The sequence below is a fragment of the Prenolepis imparis genome, unplaced genomic scaffold (genome assembly GCF_030444845.1).
Source record: "Prenolepis imparis isolate NDT839.2.m4 unplaced genomic scaffold, iyPreImpa1.0 SCAF_12, whole genome shotgun sequence".
Taxonomy (NCBI): Eukaryota; Metazoa; Arthropoda; class Insecta; order Hymenoptera; family Formicidae; genus Prenolepis; species Prenolepis imparis.
The window spans coordinates 13,810,419-13,836,041 of record NW_028141170.1 but is presented as its reverse complement, the minus strand read 5'-3'; the positions used below and the strand labels follow the sequence as shown (position 1 = coordinate 13,836,041).

The following is a 25,623-nucleotide window of genomic DNA, read 5'->3' as shown; positions in this document are numbered from 1 at the left end:
AAACATTGGCTACTCGATCAAAATAATAGCGGCAGCAGCGATACTCTCAGCGTAAGTCAACCCGATACTTGTAGTTCCCCCGAAAATTATCAATTGAGTGACAGCGACGACGACGTCAGCTACGAAAGCATAAAAACCAGCTCTGCAACAAGGATTATTTTGCTAGCAACGTAAATGGCAATCCCGTTCTAATTCATAATATTAAAACTCAAACGGATAATGTATTAGAAATAAAAAAATTGTCGAGAGCCGAGCAGGCGATTGAAAAAGAAGAAGAAAAAGAAGAAAGTCTTGCGAAGCTCAAATCGACGAGCGAAAACGTTACAGAGGGAGAAATAAAAGCCGAAGTTATTCAAATAATACCAGGATCCACGCGTTCGTCTTTGTACCAAAAAAAATGAACTCTTGCGAAATTCTACGAGCATTGCGCCATATCGATGCTAAGCATGTGGGTGTCTATCCCTCCGACAGAGTTCCGAGGGTGTGGACGAGGTCGACGGCTATCGTCGCTAATACAGACGATCATAATCGACCTGGAAAACATTGGGTCGCCTTTTTCCTCGATGAACACAGGCACGTACTTCGACAGCTATGGAATACCACCCCTGGAGCTCGGATTTCTCCTTCGTCTTCGACGAAACTCCATCATCCACCGATGGAACACTCGACAACTACAAGGATTTTTTTCACAAACTTGCGGACAATTTAGCTGTGTATTTCTATATTATATGTCTGTCGGTTACGATCTTAATCAGTTTCTTACTCTTTTTACCGAAAATTGTGAACACAACGGTGTACTAATCGGTATTAGTCATAAATTTATTCCGCAAAATTTTTCTCCGCTAAAATAAGAAACATGTCATCGTAGTTGCTAACTGATATCATTCTGTAATTTTAATAACATACTCCTATGTATCACTTTTAATCTTATGTATTTGTAATAAGTATATTGACTTTTGTAAAATCACCATGAATAAATGTCTTTTTTTTAAATTTAAATTATCCAGTATTTTCTTTCCACTCTTTCCCTTTTTTCTTTTAACAGCGAAACACTCTCGTAAAGCTCTATTGTAATCTTCAACCGTGTGATAATTTTGTTATTTCTTTCATCACGCCGTTACCGACCTTTGTTTCTATTGTTTAACTTTTAAGTGCTTCATTATCACTAATAATAATATCGCTACCAGATATGAGGTGTGACCCTGTCTTATCTAATTGAAAACCAGCGGGGAGTCCTGACTTATCCGACCAAAAACCGGCGTCAGCGACTGAGTGGGGGGGGGAAGGGACGACGTCAGTGACCGTGTTTGGGGGGGACGACGTCAGTGACCGAGTGGTGGGGAGTCGGCGCCAGTGGTCGAGTGGTGGAGGTTTGTTTTGACCCGCTATAGCTGACATACTACTACTACACCAGTCATTACAGATTTAATTCCTTCCGAACAGTGTGGCGATATGGGCCGGGTTTTTCGCGCATGCGCGGCCAGTACGCTTTCAGTAAAGTATCTATTTTCAAGAAAGAAGGGTATCGTTAGTCACTCGCGCGAATGTTTTCTTTTTTAATTTTTGAGAATCGATAAAAAGTTATATATATATATACCTATATATATATATAATTTTATATATAAGATTTTTTTCGATTTATGTATACATATATTTAACCCACCTTACTGCTCGCTGTTGCTAGGCTCGTCAAAACTTTTGCGCCCATTTGGTAACTACATAATACGCCGTTGTTTCGGCCGCGCATGCGCAAAAAACCCGGCCCATATCGCCACACTGCTTCCGAAACGTTTCCGCGAGAATCGATCGAGATACCCTCGAATATACGACTAGCCGATCCAGAATTCCATTTACCGCGTCCGGTCGATTTATTATTAGGTTCCGGGGCGACGCTGTCATTATTGTCCATCGGACAAATAAATCTTTTCCGACGAGGACACGATCTGTATTTACAGAAAACTCGTCTGGGTTGGGTGGTCGCCGGAGGCATCTCAACCCAAAACGGCGCAAGACCGGCATGTTATCTAATCGCGCTAGAAGGTCAATTAAACAAATTCTGGGAGCTAGAAGAAATCATTCAGGATGAACCGAGATCATATGAAGAGAGCGAATGCGAGACACATTTCGTAAACACCGCGCGGCGAGATAACACGGGACGTTACGTGGTTAGATTACCATTCCGCGATATAAATAAACGTCTCGGCGAAACACGAACTATGGCACTCAAGCGTCTAATATCGTTAGAACGCAGACTCAACGAGGACGCGACACTAAAAAAGTAGTACACGCGAGTTATAAGAGAATATTTAGATTTAGGTCACATGTCTATAGTAGAGAGGCCCAACGATGACGGCTTTTACATGCCTCATCATGCGGTAAATAAAGAAACAAGTCATACTACCAAAATGCGAGTCGTATTCGACGCGTCCGCAAAAACAAGCCTCGGCGTATCTTTGAATGACATATTGATGGTCGGACCTACGATACAAGATAAATTATTCGCCCATCTAATTCGCTTTCGAACCTACAAGTTCGTTATCACTGCCGACATCGAAAAGATGTATCGGCAAATACTGTTACATAGAGACAATCGAAGATATCAACAAATTCTTTGGCGTGTAAACGGGGAAATAAAGACATTTCAATTGAATACTCTCACGTTTGGCGTCTCGTCCTCGCCTTTTCTGGCTATTCGCACGATACAACAACTCGCGGACGACGAGCGCGACGCCCATCCTAGAGCGTCTGAAATACTCAAGGCGCATCTATACGTAGATGATTTGTTATCAGGTGCAGATACGATCCAAGAAGCACGCGCAATTAGGGATGAGATAATTACCTTGTTAAAACGAGGCGGTTTTTCGATCCGACAATGGGCCTCAAACGATAATTAAAGATTTGGAGGAGAGTGAGATACACGCGAGCTTTGCGATCGATATAGATCGCTCTTTAAAGACGTTAGGTTTAACATGGAACGCGCACACCGAAAGAATATGTTATTTAAGTCACCCGGTTAAAATCAACGAAAAGGTAACAAAACGAAGTATATTGTCAGAAATCGCGAAAATTTTTGATCCACTGGGCTTAATGGGCCCTGTTATTTTGTACGCAAAAAGACTAATGCAAGACGTGTGGCGTAGCGGAGTTCAATGGGACGAACCGTCCCGCAAGGCATACATACCGAATGGATAGAATTCGCGCGACAATTAGAAACCATGTCTCAGATTTCGTTCGATCGTAGATTATTAGTCGATAATTATCAAAGTGTACAAATTCACGGATTTTGTGACGCTAGCAACATCGGCTACGGTGCATGTATATACGTACGCTCATGCGCGGAGTCCGGACACGTCGTCACTAAATTATTATGTGGAAAATCTCGGGTTGCGCCATTAAAAACGGTCACCATACCAAGACTAGAGCTCTGCGGCGCGTTGTTATTAGCGCGATTATACCGCGAAACAAACGAAGCGTTCGGGATCGTAGCCGACAAAGTAATGTTATGGTACGATTCGACTATTGTATTACACTGGTTAAAAACGCCATCACACTCACTCAAGACTTACGTGGCGACACGAGTCGCAGAGATTCAGGAACTCACCAGCGCGTACGAGTGGCGACACGTCAGATCCGATGACAATCCGGCTGACGCTATTTCAAGGGGTCAATTACCCTCCGCATTTTTACGGAATCGAACGTGGGTTACAGGACCGTCTTGGTTGGTTGAGCGCGAGAATGGGTGGCCTAACGAGAGCGTACAAATAAGCAAGATACCCGAGCTAAAGACAAATACGTGTTTGGCGGCGATATCCAATAATTACGAAATCTTCGAAAAATATTCGTCTTTCTCACGACTACGTAGAATCATAGCGTATTGCCTGCGATATCGCCCAGCTAACAAACATATCGGATCATTGCGTGCGGAGGAAATCGATGAAGCAGAAATGCGAAAACCAGCCATGTTCACAATGGGCGTTAGGCAAGGTCACAGAAGTACATCCCGGAGAAGACGGAGTAATACGAACAGCCACCGTCAAAACATTAGCCGGAGTTGTAAAGACTAAACTCCTGTGTCCGCTGCCGATCGAATAACGATATCACAGCTGTAAATACTGCGGACTCAAACAGAGTTAGCGAAGCGTACCGGCGAAATACTTAAGCGACACTTTTATAATTACACGTAACATAAAGTAAACGTTATACACATAAGCTTGATCGTTACTCTCTCAACGGGGGGAGTATGTTGCGGCGTAAATAAAGAAAGTCGTGCACGACTGCAGCGATCCTATGGATCGACGCGACATAGAATAAACCACGCTGCGATAAGACGTTTTCGGCGCCTTTGATATCGATTCCGCTGCTTCCTCGATCTCCCCACTATACGTCGATTAATCGGGACGACAGTGGGCGAAACTAAGGCCCACCAATTATATCATTTTTCTTACGAGACCACTGAGGGATCGAGGAAATTATTCTTACAGTCGACCGATAGCTATCACGAGCGAATTACGCGACTCATACGAATAAGCAATTATACGATTAAAGGGAATACGAAATAACCATTGTTATATCTTTATATAAAGTACAAGTTAACTTTCGTCGCGATCCGAATTACTCGAGGCGTCATCGCGACCCGAGTCGAATCTCGAGGCGTCGTCGCGATCCGAGTTTTTCGAGACGATATCGCAACGCTATGCGTTCCACGCGACCCGAGACATAATCGAGGCGTTGTCGTGATACGAGTCTTTCGAAACGATATTGCAACGAGATACGTTTCATTGTATTGACGGTTGTAACCGTAAAACAAATAAACGCTAACTATAGTGTGAACACGAGAGTGTCTACATTAATTGACGAAACATTCAGTTATACAAGTTGATGGCACAGGAAGTATTATTAAGCCTCTCATACGCTACGATGGATCTCGATCAGGTCATATCTTTTTGTATTCTATAACGATAAATTTTAATGGAACGACTCTTTCAGTTCATGATATGTTAACTGAAAGTCAGACACTAATATTTTATTAGGATGGCTTAATCAATGGCAAAGATTGGGTGCATCAAAACCAGCCACTGCTGTATGTGATTCATCAAGAGCTTTATTAAATTCGTTATCATTGGCTTTTAATTATCAAACAATTAAAGCTTATATTGAAACATGTTTTTTATACTCATCTAAAAACAATGAGTATTATTATCGACCTACCATTAATACATACATCCGAATTGACATAGCTCATTTGATGAATATGGTGTGTAAATGGCCGTGTTTTAAAAATATGCGACATAAAACAGTTCGTCGTTTTTATTTATATGTTTTAGCTCTCATGGTTGATAGCCAAAATTTGGAACAATTTAGCGAAATTTTTTGTTAACTTATACAGTTGCTTTTCATGAATTTTATGATACAAAAATTGAGCCAATAATTGCTGGAACTGTTCTTGTGTGATGCTAGAAAGAAATTGGAAACGTATATAGAAAACTGGCAATTTCTTATGCTTAATGAAAAAAATATCAATTTTGATAATAAAAATGAAGTACACTCTAAAGATTATAATAAAGATGATACAATGTCAAGTAATACTCATCAAAGTTACATTAAAGAATATATTGATCGTTTGATAGTTATTGCTAAAAGTTCCAAAACTCAGGGTACAGAACCCAATCCATTCTTTTTTGATGATTTTATTGACAGTTTTTTACCACTTGTGTACGAGTTTCCATTATGGTCTTCTGTTACTCTTCCTAAGTTTACAAGACGTGCAAGTACTGCTTCAATGGAAGGACATTTTAATGATTTAAAAAACCGAATATTGAAGAATTATCCTGGGCTTTTGAGAGCAGATAAATTTTTGAAAATAATATTTGAAAACCATTCTAGTAGTGCTACAATATTAACATCAAAATTAAAAATTTCTAATCAGGAAAAGAAGTCCAATATTGATGAGTCACCAGTAAGGATACTGTCAAAAAATAATTCAGAATTTGTTTCGCCATCACATGGATTTCAAGTATCGAGTATAGAAAATCAGAAAGACTGTCTCTTAAATTGTCGAAATTTTCCCAATAATGAAGAAGAAATTATTGAAAATAATAATAATGATCAAACCAATAATCAAAAATTAAGTGAGCAGAAAGAAAATGTAAAGAAAAAATGTGGTTATTATTATAAATCTCAACCAGATATTCGTCATCGCAACAATCGCATTAAAGATATTAATAAGTCAATGCTATTAAAAAATGGTAATAACATTAATCAACCGACTCTAATTGATAAACAACCCTATTTTGCTAGAAATACTTGTCCATTCGACTCTACAATATAAATATTATCCACGGCAGCTATGGATGAATCAGAATATTTTACATATATACAATCAAATACCAATGAGACAATGCAATTCATACTTAATTTTATTAAAAGAGGACCTTGTGCAGATATTTACAAAGAAAGATGCAGACTTCTAAAACAATTATTTAGCTCCAAAATTCAAGTTGATTTTAATGAGTCACAAAATATTTCGTCGTTCTCCATTAATTTATGGAATAATCCAGCTGTTATTTGGATAACATGTTTTCAATCTGAATCAAGTGCTGAAGATACATATCATTGTTTAGTATGTGGTACTTATTCAATACCTATCTCTACTTTATGTGTTAATCACAATATAATTAAAAAGGATGGATTTAGTGCACTTCAGAAGGCACTACTTTTTTCTGACCGTTTGACGAAGTTAGTTCAATGCCATAAAAAAAATGTTTTGGAAACTGTTCTCATCAAAGAACCTACAATAATCAAATATTTATTGAATTGGATATTTGGGAAAACATCAACGCTGTTACAGGAATAAAGTGCGAATTAAAAGATTTTCCGATAAAGTTAAATTTAAATACTAATGACGAATACAGGTTCAAAAATTATTTTATTTTTCTAATTATCAAATTGTTTATTTATTTTGAAAATATGTCATTTGTTATTTAATTATTACATTATTTACATTATAACATTTTTTTTAGATTGGCAGGAGTTGTCCAACTCACGGGACATTACGTTTCTTATTGCAGGAGAATTGACAATACTTGGGAACTTTGTAACGATATGAGCACTAAAGTCGTTCGATGCAATAAATTCGAGAAAATAGAACCATCAGCTGTTATATATGTCAAAGTGAGCAATAGTAAAAAAGAAATACTTTCATCTACATTTAAAGATCAGAGTGACAACGAGAGTTTCCCAATAAAAGAAACCTTGGATGATTCCGATATTCAATCGCAAGATAACTGGCGCAACAAGAGAAAAAATGAAAAAATTTGCTGGGGCGAATCACCATCAGTTATTAAGAGTATGAATGAAACTTTAATCGACAAATATAATGCATCACAATTCTCAGTATCGTCAGAGAGAAGTTTTCATCCAACGCTGATGATCAATAATGAAGTTTATTCAATAATAGAAATTAAAAAAGTTATACCGTAACTATATGATATTACTTATTATATAAAATGTGATATTACTTACATAAAATATATATTTTATCTTTGTTTTTAATATGAACTATTGTATTGTAACGCATAGAAACTGAATTTTTGAAAATTTACTGAAGAAGACTTAGTATAGTTCGAAAGTTTTTATATATCTAAATTATGACTGTGTATCGTTTACTTATTATATATCTAAATTAAGACTATGTATCGTTTTATATCAAAAATTATAATAATATTGTAATTTGTTAATATTTATGCCGGGAAGCAGGAGAATAACGGGTTAAGCCTTTATATCTCGTAATTAGTACACGTTGTATTTCAATACGTACGACAAAGTTTTGGGTACTAGCAGAGAGAAGCCTGAGAGAGGCCATGCCGGCGATTTTCGTGGGACGCTTTTACTAGGCCGTACAGCAGCGCCGGGCATCCACTTTTAGGAATTGGAACTACGTATCCACATCCACTTTTCGATACCATCGATTATTTGGTTCATGTCCGTGCTAAATACATCCACTTTCATTTCTAGAAGTAAAATCTAAAATCATTTTTTACGCATGTGTGTCCACACATCTTATATCCATAAATTATAGATAAGAAATACATTTCGCGTATATAAATAAATTTAAAAAAAGATATATATATATATATATTTTATATGCGATATTTTACATTTTAACATATACATATATACACTACGTACGCGCACGGATGAATATATATTATATATATGTGCGCATATATACAATTAAAATAGTAAAAGTAAAATTATATAATTATATAATTAAAATTAAAAATATAATTAAAATAGTAAAAGTAAAATTATATACATTTTATAATATATTTATTTACTGAATTTTTGCAATTAAAAGACATCAACACGACTTAAATCGGATAATTTTTGATTATTCATATATATTTATTAATTAAAAATTATCCGATTCATGTGTCATCGTGTGTTTGATGTCATTCTAATAACTGTAAAAATTTCATTAATCTATTATACATTTACTTTCAAAAAGGTAAAATAAAAAATAAAGGTTTAAATCCTTATATATTTCATAAGACATTTAAATTCGTAATTATATATTTGTTATTATATATATATATATATATATATATATATATATGTATGTCAAGAGGTAGCTTTCGGGACGATTTTTAGAATGCATCGGCAGTTTTGAGAACTCTTGGTGGTTTTCAAGTCAGTCCTGAAAGCCATATATGTTTATCGGCATTTTTAGGAACTGTCCTAAAAACTACCATTCTTTAATTTCTTTATATAAAGTCCTTAAAATTGCCAATAAATATAAAAATTTTATACTAAATACATTTAATTGTTATTATTTAAAAGATAAGCTTTATATATGTTGTATATATTTATAAACAATTTAGTTACAGTACTAATTACTTGGTTAATCTTATATAAAGTAAATATATAGTCTTTTAGTCAACTTTGCTATATATGTTTTTAAAACTGCCGTTAGACATCTTTGCAAATATAAATAAATGATTAAGTAAAAATTATAATTTTAGTATGTTTTAAAGAAGAATAATTAAAGATGTTTTAAAATAAGATCAATATTTAAACATTTTGATATTTTTTTGTTAAAAACTAATTGATCTGCAAACTACCATTTTACTGTATATATAATATAAACCTATCATTTGCGCCAGATCTTTTAATACTTTTGCTTTTCATACATCCATATGATTTAAATAATTCATTAAGACCTTACGAACTTCTAATAACTCATTAAGGCCCGTATTCATAATCCGTTCTTATATTTAAGATCGTCTTAAGACATCGTTCAATCAATCAAGAGATGCTATGCGGCCATTTGATTGGTTGAACGAGGTCTTAAGACGATTTTAAATATAAGAACGGACTATGAATACGGGCCTAAGTGTCGATCTTAGAAGAATAAATACTTATGGAAAAATTGTAAGTTGATTGACTATCGCATCGTTTTTTGCCGCGTAGCAAGTGTTGCCGCGTTATAGCTGTCACTGTGTTTTGAGTGTAGTTTCTGAATGCAGCCTAAGAAATAGATAGTAAAATATCCTCTTTTAATTTGTGAGACACAGTGTTACACAATGTATTCTTTGAGCAAAAATAAAAATAATTATAAAATAATGCGTAAAAAAAAAAGAAAAACCAGAGGATGGATAATATCTAGTAGTAAGTAGATAAAATTATGTAAAATTTTATATATGTAATTATATCTATGTATCCAGTAAACATTAAATACTAACTAAATTACATTAAATACTAAATAATAACATAACATCTATGTTATAATTTTCTACTGACTATTATTGTAACTGCAACAATGTAATATGCCTTCTATCTATGTAACAGTTAGTGAGAAATTATAACATTGAGATTATATTACTGTTACTTACTGGGTAATACTTGTTAAGTAATAATTTTGTATACAAATATTGTTTTAAGAAAGTTATATGGCTCTTGAAGAAATTGCTAAAAATCTGAGGAATAATATACCAAAAATATATTTAAAACGAATCGACTTAAGTATCACTTCAAGTTCTATGGAAAGTAATGAAGGTGACAAAAAGTTTTATATCAATATATTATTTTTTATATCAATATATTATTTTTTATATCAATTTTATTTCTTCTAAAAATATATAAATTATTTTTTAGATTTTGATACTAATTTGTTAAGAAATACAGAAAAAAGCAATCAACAAGGTATGCGTTTTGATATTCATGTTTATATAAACTTATTTCTTTATAAAAGTAATATGCGTAGAAAAGCAATACGTAGCTGAGATATTTAGCTATCTTTTATTTAGTATTTTTTCATAAAATATTAATTATCAATCATTTAGAATAATTATAGTTTCTTTTTTAGATATTCAACTAAGTATTTCTGAAATATCTCCAGAAAAAAGTAATCAAGGTGTGTGCTTTGATCCATGTTTATATAAACTTATTTCTTCATAAAAGTAATATGCGTAGAAAAGTAGTATGTAGCTGAGATATTTACCTATCTTTTATTTAATATTCTTTTTATAAAAATATTAATTATCAATCATTTGGAATAATTATAGTTCCTTTTTTAGATATTCAACCAAATATTTCTGAAATATCTCTAGAAAAAAGTAATCAACAAGGTATGCGCTTTGATATCCATGTTTATATAAACTTATATCTTCATAAAAGTAATATGCGTAGAAAAGCAATACGTAGCTGAGATATTTAGCTATCTTTTATTTAGTATTTTTTCATAAAATATTAATTATCAATCATTTAGAATAATTATAGTTCCTTTTTTAGATATTCAACTAAGTATTTCTGAAATATCTCCAGAAAAAAGTAATCAAGGTGTGTGCTTTGATCCATGTTTATATAAACTTATTTCTTCATAAAAGTAATATGCGTAGAAAAGTAGTATGTAGCTGAGATATTTACCTATCTTTTATTTAATATTCTTTTTATAAAAATATTAATTATCAATCATTTCGAATAATTATAGTTCCTTTTTTAGATATTCAACCAAATATTTCTGAAATATCTCTAGAAAAAAGTAATCAACAAGGTATGCGCTTTGATATCCATATTTATATAAACTTATGTCTTCATAAAAGTAATATGCGTAGAAAAGTAGTATGTAGTTGAGATATTTATCTATCTTTTATTTAATATTCTTTTCATAAAAATATTAATTATCAATCATTTGGAATAATTATAGTTCCTTTATTAGATATTCAACCAAATATTTCTGAAATATCTCCAGAAAAAAGTAATCAACAAGGTATGCGTTTTGATTCATGTTTATATAAACTTATTTCTTCATAAAAATGACATGCACAGAAAAATAATAACATTATTTGGTATAATTAGTTCTTTTTTTAGATGTTCAACCAAGTATTTCTCAAACTAATCTTTTTGAAATACTAAATGATAAAACAATTGATAATACAGGTAATATAACTAATTTAAATATTGAAATGTTATGTTTAACTGCATGATAAGCATTATTACATATAAATATAAATATTCTATATCCATTTTTGATAATAATAATACTAATTTTGTTACAATTGTATTTTTGAATAAATTTTTGGAAATTTTAAATTTTAAATAAACAAGAAACAGCCTATCTACAAAATAATATTTATAATTCATATTCAGTTTATTATTTTAATTTTGAAGTTAACTTGCTTAATTAATATTACAATATTAATTAAATATTTTAATTTACAAGCAAATTTATCATGAATTTTAATTATTTTTTAGATTTAAATATTAATTTTTCTATGAACGAGGATATCTCTTTGGAACATATATTGAATTCATCTTTTATTACTTTAGCAGAAATAAATGCTCAATATAATGAAGTGACAGAAATAATAAATGACTCCAATGGTAAAGTATTGTATAATAATTTAATTGTTTTTATGTAAACTAGTGGTCATATGTCACATAAATTATATGGATATAATGAATTTATACAAGAGAGTGTGTGTATATGTGTGAGAGAGAAACTTCTTTTATTTAATTATTATAGTTAAAAAATAATTGCTAATTAGTTAATCTAGTATGTATGTACTAGTTAATCTATTATGATTTATTCTCGTAGGTATTAATTCTAATGTTGCAGAAGACAATATTCAAAATAAAACTTTAAAACTTTGTCAAATAACAACAGTTAACCAACAAGGTAACAATACAATTTATATCTATTTGCTTCCAAATTAAACGTTGTTACATATAATTTTATAACGAACATAATATGGTTATTTTAATATAATGTATTATTAATAGATTAATATGTATAGTTATGTGTATATTTTGTTATATAATGTCATGCCAAAGTTTTGATATTAGATACACAAGCAAAATCTTTAAAAAATCCTTAAGAACTATAAATAAAGATAAATTAATCAAACAGATAATTTAATAAATTAGATTAAATTCTTTATTTTATTGAACTTTTTGAAGAACTTATAAGGTATCTGTTTATAAATAATTACAATTAAAAAGTTTCATAACTTTAATAATATTATAGAAAGCTCTCTATAAACATATAGCATATATAATAGTTTTGAAATTTATTTTTAAGTATTTTAAGTATTCTAAGTATTCTATTTTTCTCTTTTGTATCTTTGATATAATTATTGATATTGAAAATAATATATATATATATATATATATCTATTACACATTAATATATATATATATCTATTATACATTAATATAACACATTAATGTATATTCATTACGTATTACATCAAAAATTATACATTTTGATTTCAGACAATATTTATGAAGACAGTGAGGATTACAATAATGATCCAGATTATGATGTTTCCAATGATTCAGATGATGAATCAAATATTTCTATTTCTGAAAGCTGTGATAAAAATGAAAAGTCTAATACTACAAATGATAGTCTTAATACCTCGAAATATACTTATGAAGAAAAAGCAAATTGTGATGATACAAATCTTATTGTGCTTAAATCTCAAGAGAAAGGACAAAATAAAAAATATTTTTGCAAGTATTGCAAAAAATTACAAACTAAATTCGCACGACACTTAGAGACTGTCCATAAAAATGAGGAAGAGGTAAAAAAATTTATTTTGCTTCCTAAAGGTAAATATAATATATAATAATCTATACACATCATTTTGAATCAAATGTTGCATTATACATATCTTTATTAAAAAATGTTTATATTATTTTTCTTTTATTTTTATATTATTTTTCTTAGGTAATTCAGAAAGAAAGGCCATCATAGAGACTATTAGAAAAGAAAGTAATTTTATATATAATACTAGTTCGCAGTTTAATACAGGAGAATTGATAGTATCTCGGAGACCTTCGAAAATTAACAAACCTGCATCAGAATATATTTGTTGCCCAAAGTGTAAGGGCTTTTATACAAAAAATAATGTAAGATATCACTTTCAAAATTGCAACAAAAGAAGTATTGGCAGACATGTTATGGTACTTGGTAGAAAAGTACAAGCACGGATACACACTAAAGCCAGTGATATGGTTAGAAAAGTAATCTTCCCAATTATGAGAGATAACAATGTGTGTAGAATAATAAGATATGATGAGTTAGTGATACTTCGCGCAAATAAATTATGTAATAAATTTAGGAATCAACGCCACCATGATATGATAAGAGCAGAATTAAGACTTTTAGGTCGTTACTTAATTTCTATTAAGAAATTTAATTCAAATATCACTAATTTTGCCTCAATATATCAACCATGCAATTATGATTCATGCATTTTAGCTGCTAAAGATGTAGCTCAATTTAATCCTGATACTAATAAATTTAAAACACCGTCTGTCGCTACACGACTTGGTACGCTCTTAAAAAAATTAGGAAACATATTATGTACTGAATATATAAAAAAAGATGATAATGAGGGTTTAAGAAAGGTAGAAAATTTCTTGAAACTTTTAGAAGAAGATTATGGAGCAACAATAAATAAAATAGCAGAGGAAACTGTAACGCAAAATAAAAGACATAATAAAATTGAATTACCAAATATGGAGGATATACAGAAATTATATAATTATTTAAAAGAAGAAAGAAACATATTGTATAGTGAGCTTATTAAATCTTATAATTACAGTACATGGTTAGAATTATTAAAAATTACGCTTATTTCTATGCAAGTTTATAACAGAAGAAGAGCAGGTGAAATAGAAAAAGTTCTAATAGAAGATTACAAATGTTATAAAAGTGTAGGAGAACACACAGATTCCGAAGTGTACAGTTCATTATCAGAGGCTGGAAAAGAGGTAATATTATTTTAATAATTATTAAATAAATAAATTATTGCGTTAAAATATATTTTATATCTAATAATTTATATTTTTCTTCCTTTAAATTATTTATATTTTATTAATTTTAATGCATAAAATTTAAAATACTTTTATTATATTTATTCTATAATAATTTTTCTTTTATGTATTTTTTTCTGTTTGTTGCATTAGGCTATTAAAAAATTCGTTACATTTGATATTAGAGGTAAACTAGGTCGTACAGTTCCCGTATTGTTGCATTCACAATTACAAGATTGCATCGAATTATTACTGCAACATAGATTAAATGCAAAAATAAAATCAGAAAACCCTTACCTTTTTGGCATTCCTGGATACGATAAACATCGATATAAGCATTTGAAAGCGTGCATTCTTATGCGAGACTATTCTTCAAAATGTGGAGCAGCAAAACCTCTTACTTTACGAGGCACCAAACTACGAAAACATATTGCCACAAAATGCATCACACTTAATCTTTCAGAATCGGAAGTTACAGAGTTGGCAAACTTTATGGGTCATGATAAAAGCATACACAAATCGCATTATCGACAGTCAATTCCTGAATTAGATATTCCAAGATTCTCCCGACTTCTAAATCTAGCTATTTTTAATGAGGAAAATGACAATGAAGATGGAGAAATTGAGCAAAATCTTATTTCTGAGAATTTAAATGACTCATCTGAATCCTCTCATTTTGATGATATTGAAATTAACAATAATATACCATCATCAAAAACACCTAAGAAAAAACGAAGCAGTAAGCATATATTTTAAATAATTTTTTGCATTATATAATAAAATTTTTATTTTGTAATTTCTGTTACATTTATAATATATTAATAATATATAATAGCTCTCTTTCTATAAAAAAATAGTAACTGTAATTATTACAATTACTAAAATGATAACTTTTTCTTTAATATTTATCTTAACTAATAACTTTAACATTATTTTAATATGCAAAGTGTCCCAGAGTAAACGTATCAAATGTTACTAGCATATTCTTGAAATCATTTTGAGATGAAAATCCTATAACAAAATATCGAGGCTATAATAAGTTTTAAAACATTAAAAGTTAGCTAGTCATTGCGCTATTCAGTCAACTGTACATCGTACAATAGTAAAGATGATTGAATGACTTTAAATGCTTCTCATTTAAAAACTATTTTAGCCTAAAGATTTTAATATCATAAGATTTTTATTTTAAAATGATTTCAAGAATGTGCTAATAATCTTTCCTGCATTTGATTTTGGACTGCATATTAAGAAAACATTTTATATTACTAATATTTTATTTTATAAATTATACATATGTTTCTTATATAATAATTAGTTGTACTAAGTTATTCAATAAATTAATAATATAATTGCTAGCATCACCATTTGGGCCAACTAAAAGGAAGCGATGGACGCAAAAAGAAATTCAAATAATATTAACAGATTTTTCTCAAGAAATAGAAAAATCACGCTTACCATCTGGAAGAGATATTGAGACTTTAAGACAAAAACATTCATGTCTACAAAAACGCACAGTGCCGCAGATAAAGACATGGCTTCATAATATTATAAGTGGTAAAACAAAAATTCCAAAGATTTAATTAATTTTTATAATATATTATCTTCCCAGAAATATTTTTAATATAAATTTAAATATAAATTATTATTAAATATTCTCAAAATAATAATAACTAGAAGTATAAAATTACTTAAATCAAAAATATTTAGATAAAAAATTTATAAATTTTTATTTTATTTTTAAATATATTAACGTGCTTAATAAAAGAGTTTTTTGCACAAATTTTATACAATTAACATGATAAAATTAAGTTTCTTGTAATTTGGTTTTAAAATATAACTAAGAAAATACAGTTTAAGTACATTTATATGCAAATTTTGTTATAATATATGTGGCTAAACTTTTAGTCTTTTTTATTAGTATGTTAAGCAATAATTTAGTTTTGAAAAAAAGATTCCGGTAATATTCCAAACTATGAAAGAATTTACAGTATTATGAAGAGATTGTTGTAATAGATATAAGATTACAAAATGTATTACAGTTAATAGAAAAATTTTATACCAGATAAGATTTTTATGTATGTTAAACAGTACAATGTAGTACAATATTTTCTGTTGTTAAATCTGCAAACTATTATAATATTAAAAAAGATTCTTTCCTTAAAGTGCTATATAAAACTGTGATACAAGTGATAAGACTGTATTAAGAAAAAGTTAAAATGCATTGTTATGTGATAGGTATAACAAATAAATTATATTTTATAAGATATTGTTATAACAAAATCCCTATAATGTATTACCTCAAAAAAAGAAGTACAACTTTGAGTGTGTATTAATAATAAATTTTATGAAAAATATTTATTAATTATTGTTAAATATTATTATTTATTATTTAGTGATTACTTTTACCTTGTAACAGATGCGATAAGATACGATAAGATATATAATACATTACTAATTAACTAATATTTTGATTAATAATTTACTTACAATCTCAAAATATCTAATATTTCCCAATTTCTTAAAAATACATACATATATGTTTTATTCAGAGTCAAGATTTAAATATTTGATCGTCTTTCTTGTTGCCTAAAAAAAAAGACTTAGAAATGCGGATACTAAAAACGAATTGCATAGAAAAGGGTAGAATAATAATATATAAAAAAAAGAATTAAATTACACGCTGAAATCCTAAGTATAATGTAAGAAATTGTACACAAAAAAATATTAAATATTTCCTTTTTAAATTCATATTTGATTAATTATGATACATTCCTTTTTCTCTCTAGCATAATATTAAAAAAAACAGAATGGAATAGTTTTTTCTTCTCTTTCGGTCCGTTCTCTTTCATGTATTAGTGAGCATTTTAGCATATTATAGAATTCAATGCAAAGAAACAGACTATTAAAATTAAACATAGACAGGTTAAACATTTTCATAATAATAAAAATTATTATTAATTTTCCTTAAATAATTACATTGATAGAGATTTGCCCATCATAGATCATTTAAACCGATAATGCAACATTCTGAAATAAATCATAAAAAAACATACAAAAGAAGAGCTTTGTAAAGTATGTCGATAGTGTTTAGAAAGCCAAAAATATTAAAGATCTTATAAGACAGCAGCTTTCAGATCTATACATAACAGCAAAATGGCAGTTATCAGACCGTTGACTTTTTGACAAGACCGAAATGAAATCTATTTGATTCATTAGTTCGATAGATATTTGTCCATCACGAGACAAAGTAATTTTTAAAATTATTAAACAAAATTCAGTTCCCATAAGTTTGTCATTTAAATCCGCTTTTGTTCCGCAGATTAACTAAGACCGATGTGCAGAATTAATGTTTTGGATCACGTTAAACTAATACTGCAACATGTTTCTAAGCAAACATTAAATGAAACATATAACAGCTTTAGCAGGTATTGGAATTACGCGTAAACGCTGTAGGAATTATATTGTTTTGCTCAATTGGTAGATTTCAGGTCTATACATAACAGCCGAATGGCAGTTTCCGATCCGTTGAATTTTCGACAACAGATGACCTAAATTATTAAGTCTGTTTGATTCATTAATTCGATAGATACTTGTCTATCTGGAAAAAAAGTAATTTTCAAATTATTTACACAAAATTAAGTTTCTATGAATTCTTCATTTGAACCCGATTCCGTTCCGCAGATTAACTAAAACCGATGTGCAGAATTAACGTTTTGGATCACGTGAAACTAATACTGCGACATGTTTCGAAGCAAATATTAAATGAATCATATAACAGCTTTTGCAGGTATTGGAATTACGCGTAAACGCTGAATGAATTATACTGTTTTGCTCAATTGGTAGATTTCAGGTCTATACATAACAGCCGAATGGCAGTTTCCGATCTGTTGATTTTTCGACAATAGGTGACCTAAATTCTTAAGTCTGTTTGATTCATTACTTCGATAGATACTTGTCCATCAGGAAAAGATGTAATTTTAAAATTATTTATACAAAATTCAGTTTCCATGAAATCTTCATTTGAACCCGATTTCGTTCCGCAGATTAACTAAAACCGATGTGCAGGATTAACGTTTTGGATCACGTAAAACTAATACTGCGACATGTTTCGAACCAAATATTAAATGAAACATATAACAGCTTTTGCAGGTATTGGAATTACGCGTAAACGCTGAAAGAATTATACTGTTTTGCTCAATTGGTAGATTTCAGGTCTATACATAACAGCCGAATGGCAGTTTCCGATCCGTTGATTTTTCGACAATAGATGACCTAAATTCTTAAGTCTGTTTGATTCATTAATTCGATAGATACTTGTCTATCTGGAAAAAAAGTAATTTTTAAATTATTTACACAAAAATCAGTTCTATGAATTCTTCATTTGAACCCGAGTCCGTTCCGCAGATTAACTAAAACCGATGTGCAGAATTAACGTTTTGGATCACGTAAAACTAATACTAAGACATGTTTCTAAGCAAACATTAAGTGAAACATATAACAGCTTTAGCAGGTATTGGAATTACGCGTAAACGCTGTAAGAATTATATTGTTTTGCTCAATTGGTAGATTTCAGGTCTATACATAACAGCCGAATGCCAGTTTCCGATCCGTTGATTTTTCGACAATAGATGACCTAAATTCTTAAGTCTGTTTGATTCATTACTTCGATAGATACTTGTCTATCTGGAAAAATGTAATTTTGAAATTATTTACACAAAATTCAGTTTCTATGAATTCTTCATTTAAACCCGATTCCGTTCCGCAGATTAACTAAAACCGATGTGCAGAATTAACGTTTTGGATCATGTGAAACTAATACTGAGACATGTTTCTAAGCAAACATTAAATGAAACATATAACAGCTTTAGCAGGTATTGGAATTACGCGTAAACGCTGTAAGAATTATATTGTTTTGCTCAATTGGTAGATTTCAGGTCTATGTATAACAGCCGAATGCCAGTTTCCGATCCGTTGATTTTTCGACAATAGATGACCTAAATTCTTAAGTCTGTTTGATTCATTACTTCGATAGATACTTGTCTATCTGGAAAAATGTAATTTTGAAATTATTTACACAAAATTCAGTTTCTATGAATTCTTCATTTAAACCCGATTCCGTTCCGCAGATTAACTAAAACCGATGTGCAGAATTAACGTTTTGGATCATGTGAAACTAATACTGAGACATGTTTCTAAGCAAACATTAAATGAAACATATAACAGTTTTAGCAGGTATTGGAATTACGCGTAAACGCTGTAAGAATTATATTGTTTTGCTCAATTGGTAGATTTCAGGTCTATACATAACAGCCGAATGGCAGTTTCCGATCCGTCGATTTTTCGACAATGGATGACCTAAATTTTTATGTCAGTTTGATTCACTAGTTCGATAGATATTTGTCCATCACGAGAAAAATAATTTTTAAAATTATTAAACAAAATTCAGTTCCCATAAGTTCGTCATTTGAATCCAATTCTGTTCCGCAGATTTACTAAGACCGATATGCAGAATCAATGTTTTGGATCATGTTAAACTAATACGGCGACATATTTTTAAGCAAACATTAAATTAAACATGTAATAACAATTTAACCACGTTTTGGAATACGTGTAAATGTTGAAAGTATTATATTATTCTTTTCAATTGGTAGTTTTCAGGTCTACATATGGCAATGGTAGTTTTCAGGTCTATATATGACAGTAGTTTTTTAGTCTATAATATGTGGCTGATATCAAATCATTAATTCTCGGCAAAAGATTTCGAAAATTATTAAATTTTGTTAAATAATACTCTGAGTCTTTTTAGATTGTTTATATTCTGAGGAGAAACTATTTTATAATATTAATATTAATTTAGTAAATTTTTTATTTTCTTTTTCATAAAAATAAGTTTAATTATGATTTTTCCTAACTGTTTATTCTTGTTTTTAAACAATAGTCTGAAGAATGTAATGAAAATTATATTTGAAGTATTTTAGAATATATAAGACCTGAAATCTGCCTCAGCATTTAACTTAATTCTGACGAAATGGTGGATTTTAGTACCTACATTTTTTTACATGTAATTTCTATTCCCTCTTAATTAATAATACACTTTAATTATTTATAATATTTCTAATTGACATTATTTTTATGTGAGAGTAAAAAAAATTTAATAGGATAAGTTAATCACTATTTTTTCTTAAGAAAATAAAGAGTCTGAAAGTTGCCTTTTGCCTCAATAAAAATTTAATTAAATGGCAGTATTAAGGACTTATAAGAAAATTACATATATTTTATCAATTTGTTTTTCGTATAATGCAAAATTGATCAAAAACTATTAATAAATATCGAATCAATAACATGCATATGTTAAATAAAGAAAAATTTATCGTTTTAGTTAAAAATAAGATTGACCTGATAACCACCATTCCGTACAAATTTCAATATATATTCAAAAATACTGATTTTTGTTGACTAAAAAGTATTCTAAACATTATTTACTACACTATTATCCATAGAAATCATATGTCTAAGATGCGTCCTGAAAACTACCTTTTGACATACATATATATATATATATGTATATATAGATTTTAATTATATTAAAGGTCTCCGGATGTCGAAGCGAGGACGAGAACGAGATCATGTCGTCAGTTTCGCAGTCTTTTACGCGAGGCTTTCTTCATTTATAGTTTATAGTATTTCACGAATACATATGTATATGTATATGTCATCTTACTATAGAAAATAACATTTTTATAATTCGCATTTTGTCTGCTGAAAATAATTTTAATTTCAAAATTTTATTTTCTATAGTAACATGACATATGATATATGAAAGATTAGATAAAGAAAGCCTCGCGAGGAGACTTCGGAACTCTTTGATGATACGTCATCTCGTTCGCTCTTTATTCGTTCTCGTTCTCGCTTCGACGACATCGGGAACCTTCCCTTATCTACGATAATTCACGCGAATATAAACATTTTATACATAAAAATTAAAACTTTTAATTTGTATTTTATCGATTTGGAAATAATTTTAATGGATTAATGAAATTTTAGCGATTAAAATGACACCAAACACGACATAAATCGGATGATTTAATCTTTAATCCATTAAAATTATTTTCAGCAGACAAAATGCGAATTATAAAAATGTTATTTTCTATAGTAAGATGACATATACATATACATATGTATCCGATTTAAGTCGTGTTTGATGTTTTTTAATTGCAAAAATTCAGTAAATAAATATATTATAAAATTATAATTTTACTTTTACTATTTTAATTATATAATTTTAATTTTAATTATATAATTATATAATTTTACTTTTACTATTTTAATTGTATATATGCGCACATATATATAATATATATTCATCCGTGCGCGTACGTAGTGTATACATATATGTATATGTTAAAATGTAAAATATCGCATATAAAATATATATATATCTTTTTTTAAATTTATTTATATACGCGAAATGTATTTCTTATCTATAATTTATGGATATAAGATGTGTGGACACACATGCGTAAAAAATGATTTTAGATTTTACTTCTAGAAATGAAAGTGGATGTACTTAGCACGGAAATGAAAGTGGATGTACTTAGCACGGACATGAACCAAATAATCGATGGTATCGAAAAGTGGATGTGGATACGTAGTTCCAATTCCTAAAAGTGGATGCCCGGCGCTACTGTACGGCCTAGTAAAAGCGTCCCACGAAAATCGCCGGCATGGCCTCTCTCAGGCTTCTTTCTGGTACTAGACTGCGATAAAAACCAAAAGAACAGTGCAGGCAACCTAACGGCCAGAGAACTAACTATATGAGTGTCAACATAAAGAAACGAACTAATATTAACTGAATAGTAACATTAGCACAGTGTGTGGTGATCTAACTAAAGAAAGTAATTTATACGTATATATATCTAACATAATTAATTATGAATTGCTCGTTTTAATCGGCCTTTCCATATGAATATGATTTGTTTATAAACACTCGAGCTTGGATAATTTAATATATTTTTTTTTTTAAATATATATGTTATTACTTATAAAATATATATATATTACTTATAAAATATGTTATATTGTTAAAAGATAATATATAAATAAAATAATATATAGAAATATAATACACAAATAAATGAATATTTATTTGATTGTGAAATACATATATTATAATATACATAAATTAAAATTATTATTATTATTATGTTTTAATTTGTACAAATTGTTATATCTATTATATATTTAGAATTTTCTGACTTTTATTCAAAACGAAATATCGTAGACGACATAACCAAGTCTGTATTTTATTTTATTTAATTTTACATTTATATTTTATACTTTTATTTTATATTTGTCATTTTTGTCATTTTATTTTATATTCAACAATATAATAATATTTATAAAATTATTCAATCCTTACAAATTTTAATAATTACTTATAAAATATACATATATGAACCATATGTAAAAAACGTATAGGTTATTTCGGAAATATAATTGTATATAATTATCATAAGTAGATTTTATAAAAAAATATTCTCATTTAACGGAAAAATATGAAAGAAATTAATTATTAAAGGTAGTTTATCAAGAAACAATTGCTCTTTAAGGTCATTCGTACATATTTAAAAATCTATTTTTTAGACAACAAAACATTAAAATTATAAACATATGAAAAATATATATTATTAAATAATTAATTTGTAGAATTAGAATTAGTGAAAAATAAAAATAACATTGTGATGAGACCGCAAACTAGTTTATTCGATGTGTTTATTCTTTATTTAATGTTTTATACAAACATAACCAAGCTATTAAAATTAACTCACATAAACAATTGCTTAGGCCGGTATTCATAGTCCGATCTTATATTTAAGATCATCTTAAGTCTGGTGTCACGTCTGGGTGATCTTCCTTCTCTCTCTATGCCTAGGCTAGTGAGAAAATGGGCGCTCTCTATTTTTGTGAGGCAACCATGGACATAGGAATAAAGGGACGGAGTATAAACCTCTACTTTAGGCGAGGGGAGTGAAGCCGCTTCCGGGGAGCGGGGAACACGGTCACGTGGTACTTTGGTGCCGCATTGGTAATTGGTTCTAGCATAAATGCGCGAAATTTGAAAATGAGACATTTAGTTTGTTTACAATTATAAATGTGTGATAGAATATTTTGAGTAAAATAGAGAAACAAAGTGTTTTATTTATAAATCAGCATATTGAAATGTTAATGGTGTTAATGCATGTCATCGAGATGTCAGAATTAAATGATAAAAAAAGTTAGAATCTATAGATATGAAAAATCTTTATTGTTTTTGTTTTAGTATTTAATTTTGCAATTAATTGCAATGAATTCAGTAAAATAAAACTATTTATAAATAGAAATAACTAGAAGAATATTTATGATTATTAAGATTTTTAAGATTAGAAAATTATTTTTCACTTTTCTGCATTTAACAATGTGATTTAACGGATTTTGCAACAGCATATAACTTGCCCATGGAAGTAAGTATTGGTTACAGTTTTATAATAAAATATTAAAAATTTTATTATAAAATGTTAATGTAAATAACTAAATATTGATAAATAATTCATTCTTTAATAAATTGTACAACTGTCAATATTTATTGCATAAAGAGATTAGGATGGTATTATTAATAACAAAATTATTTTTTATCAATTTTATTACATTTATTGACCTTTAAATAAAATTAGCTTATTAAATACATGTCGCATACTCATTGGCGAATAATAATGTAAAGTTAGAGCAAATGATCTAAGTCGACTATCAAATTGTTTGTTTACAGGTTTTCCTCTATTTTTAAGCAATTGTCTTTCTAATATTTTAGAATTTGACCCACCTATGTCTTGTAATATTTGCAATTCTTCAGTCCCTAACATATTGTTTTTCTTGAGTGAATTAAGAATTGCCTCCAAAGAGATTATTCGTGATTCCTTTCGTCGAACCTTCTGTTGCAAAAGTTTAAACTTTTTTGAAAAAGAGGTTTTTGTGTCTTGCAATTTTTTGTGGAGGTATTCCTTTTCAAGAGCGTTATGGTCTCTCTTTGGTGATGTATTTGTTGACTGATCCGCAACTAAAAAATTTAAAAAATATAATGTATAACAAATTTTAATTTTTTAGAAAATTGTTACACGTATTATATTAAATAAGATGAAATATTTCTTACAATGACTGCATCCAGGGATAGGAGATGTGGCTCTATCAATTTTTAAAGTATTACATACAGAACTTGATGCAATAATACCATCATTTGGAACATTCTCAATCACACGTTCTAGCAAGTAAACATAAGATACAAAGCAATATATAAATAAAACTGCATAATCTTGTGCCATACAATAAATCAGACAGTTGGGAAAGTTATTTGATAAAAATAATGCCACTACTAACTTGTAAACAGAAAAAAATTATAATAATAATGGCATTACAAATAACGTATTATTTCTCAATCCTGATAATAATAATACTATTTGATACCTATATACGGTAGTGCATTTGGTCGAAGTCTCTTTGTACCATATAAAAAATTAAAGGCATCTTCTGCAAAATGTGCGGAACAAATTCTTGCTCCAATAGGAACTAATTCCGCATTTAGCTCTAGTATATTCAACCAAAGCAATTTTGCTTTTTCATTCTTTGGAAATCTATTAAAAAATAAATGTGTTACTTTATATTATATCATTTCTCTTATTTTGATAATACAATATAATTTTCATATATGCTAATAAAATATGATTTTTCTTACCGGTGATATGAGACATTATTTATATTTTTTTCTTTTATTTGTCCCAAAACGAGACGACTTCTTGTACGATTTTTACAATTTTTTACAATGCACTGTGGCATTGTAAAAACAGTATATTTTTTCTTTGAATTATAACTCAATAAAACTGTTCTGACACTTCCATGACACTTCTGACTCTCGATGAAAGATTGCGCTTGCGCGATCACAACCAATCGCCAATGCGGCACCAAAGTACCACGTGACCGTAGTTCCCCGCTCCCCGGAGACGGCTTCACCCCCCGCAGCTATTGCTCTGTCCCTTTATTCCTATGTCCATGGAGGCAACCTGCTTACACTGGCTATACCTCTGGGACGCCGAGAGCTAGGACCGAAGTTACGGATCTAGGGAATGTTGTAGGTCACAGGAGTGGGGGTATTACTAGTTGGGAGTATCGAATCTCTTAGCGATATCTTCGATGTCGTTTAAAATAGTTATAACTTGATCGAAAGTTATTTTACTATTCAAATATTCATAGATTAAATTGACTATTAATTAGTAAATC

At 29.5% G+C, this 25,623-nt stretch overlaps 1 protein-coding gene and 2 long non-coding RNA genes across 3 annotated transcripts; 2 read left to right on the top strand and 1 right to left on the bottom strand.

The window, feature by feature from the left end:
• The first annotated feature begins 2,321 nt into the window (after nt 1-2,321).
• Nucleotides 2,322-2,894, top strand: LOC145943380 (uncharacterized). The gene has a single exon (XM_083050896.1). It carries the CDS (start codon nt 2,322-2,324, stop codon nt 2,892-2,894), a length of 573 nt encoding a protein of 190 aa, XP_082907022.1.
• A 10,708-nt stretch (nt 2,895-13,602) lies between these two features.
• Nucleotides 13,603-15,919, top strand: LOC145943876 (uncharacterized). The gene is made up of 3 exons (XR_014426588.1): nt 13,603-14,277; nt 14,783-15,058; nt 15,676-15,919. It is a non-coding gene; the product is annotated as an uncharacterized LOC145943876 (long non-coding RNA).
• Nucleotides 15,920-23,997: 8,078 nt separating this feature from the next.
• Nucleotides 23,998-25,376, bottom strand: LOC145943611 (uncharacterized). The gene is made up of 4 exons (XR_014426543.1): nt 25,082-25,376; nt 24,814-24,980; nt 24,503-24,610; nt 23,998-24,409 (listed from the first exon to the last, which is right to left on the bottom strand). It is a non-coding gene; the product is annotated as an uncharacterized LOC145943611 (long non-coding RNA).
• Between the last annotated feature and the right edge of the window lie 247 nt (nt 25,377-25,623).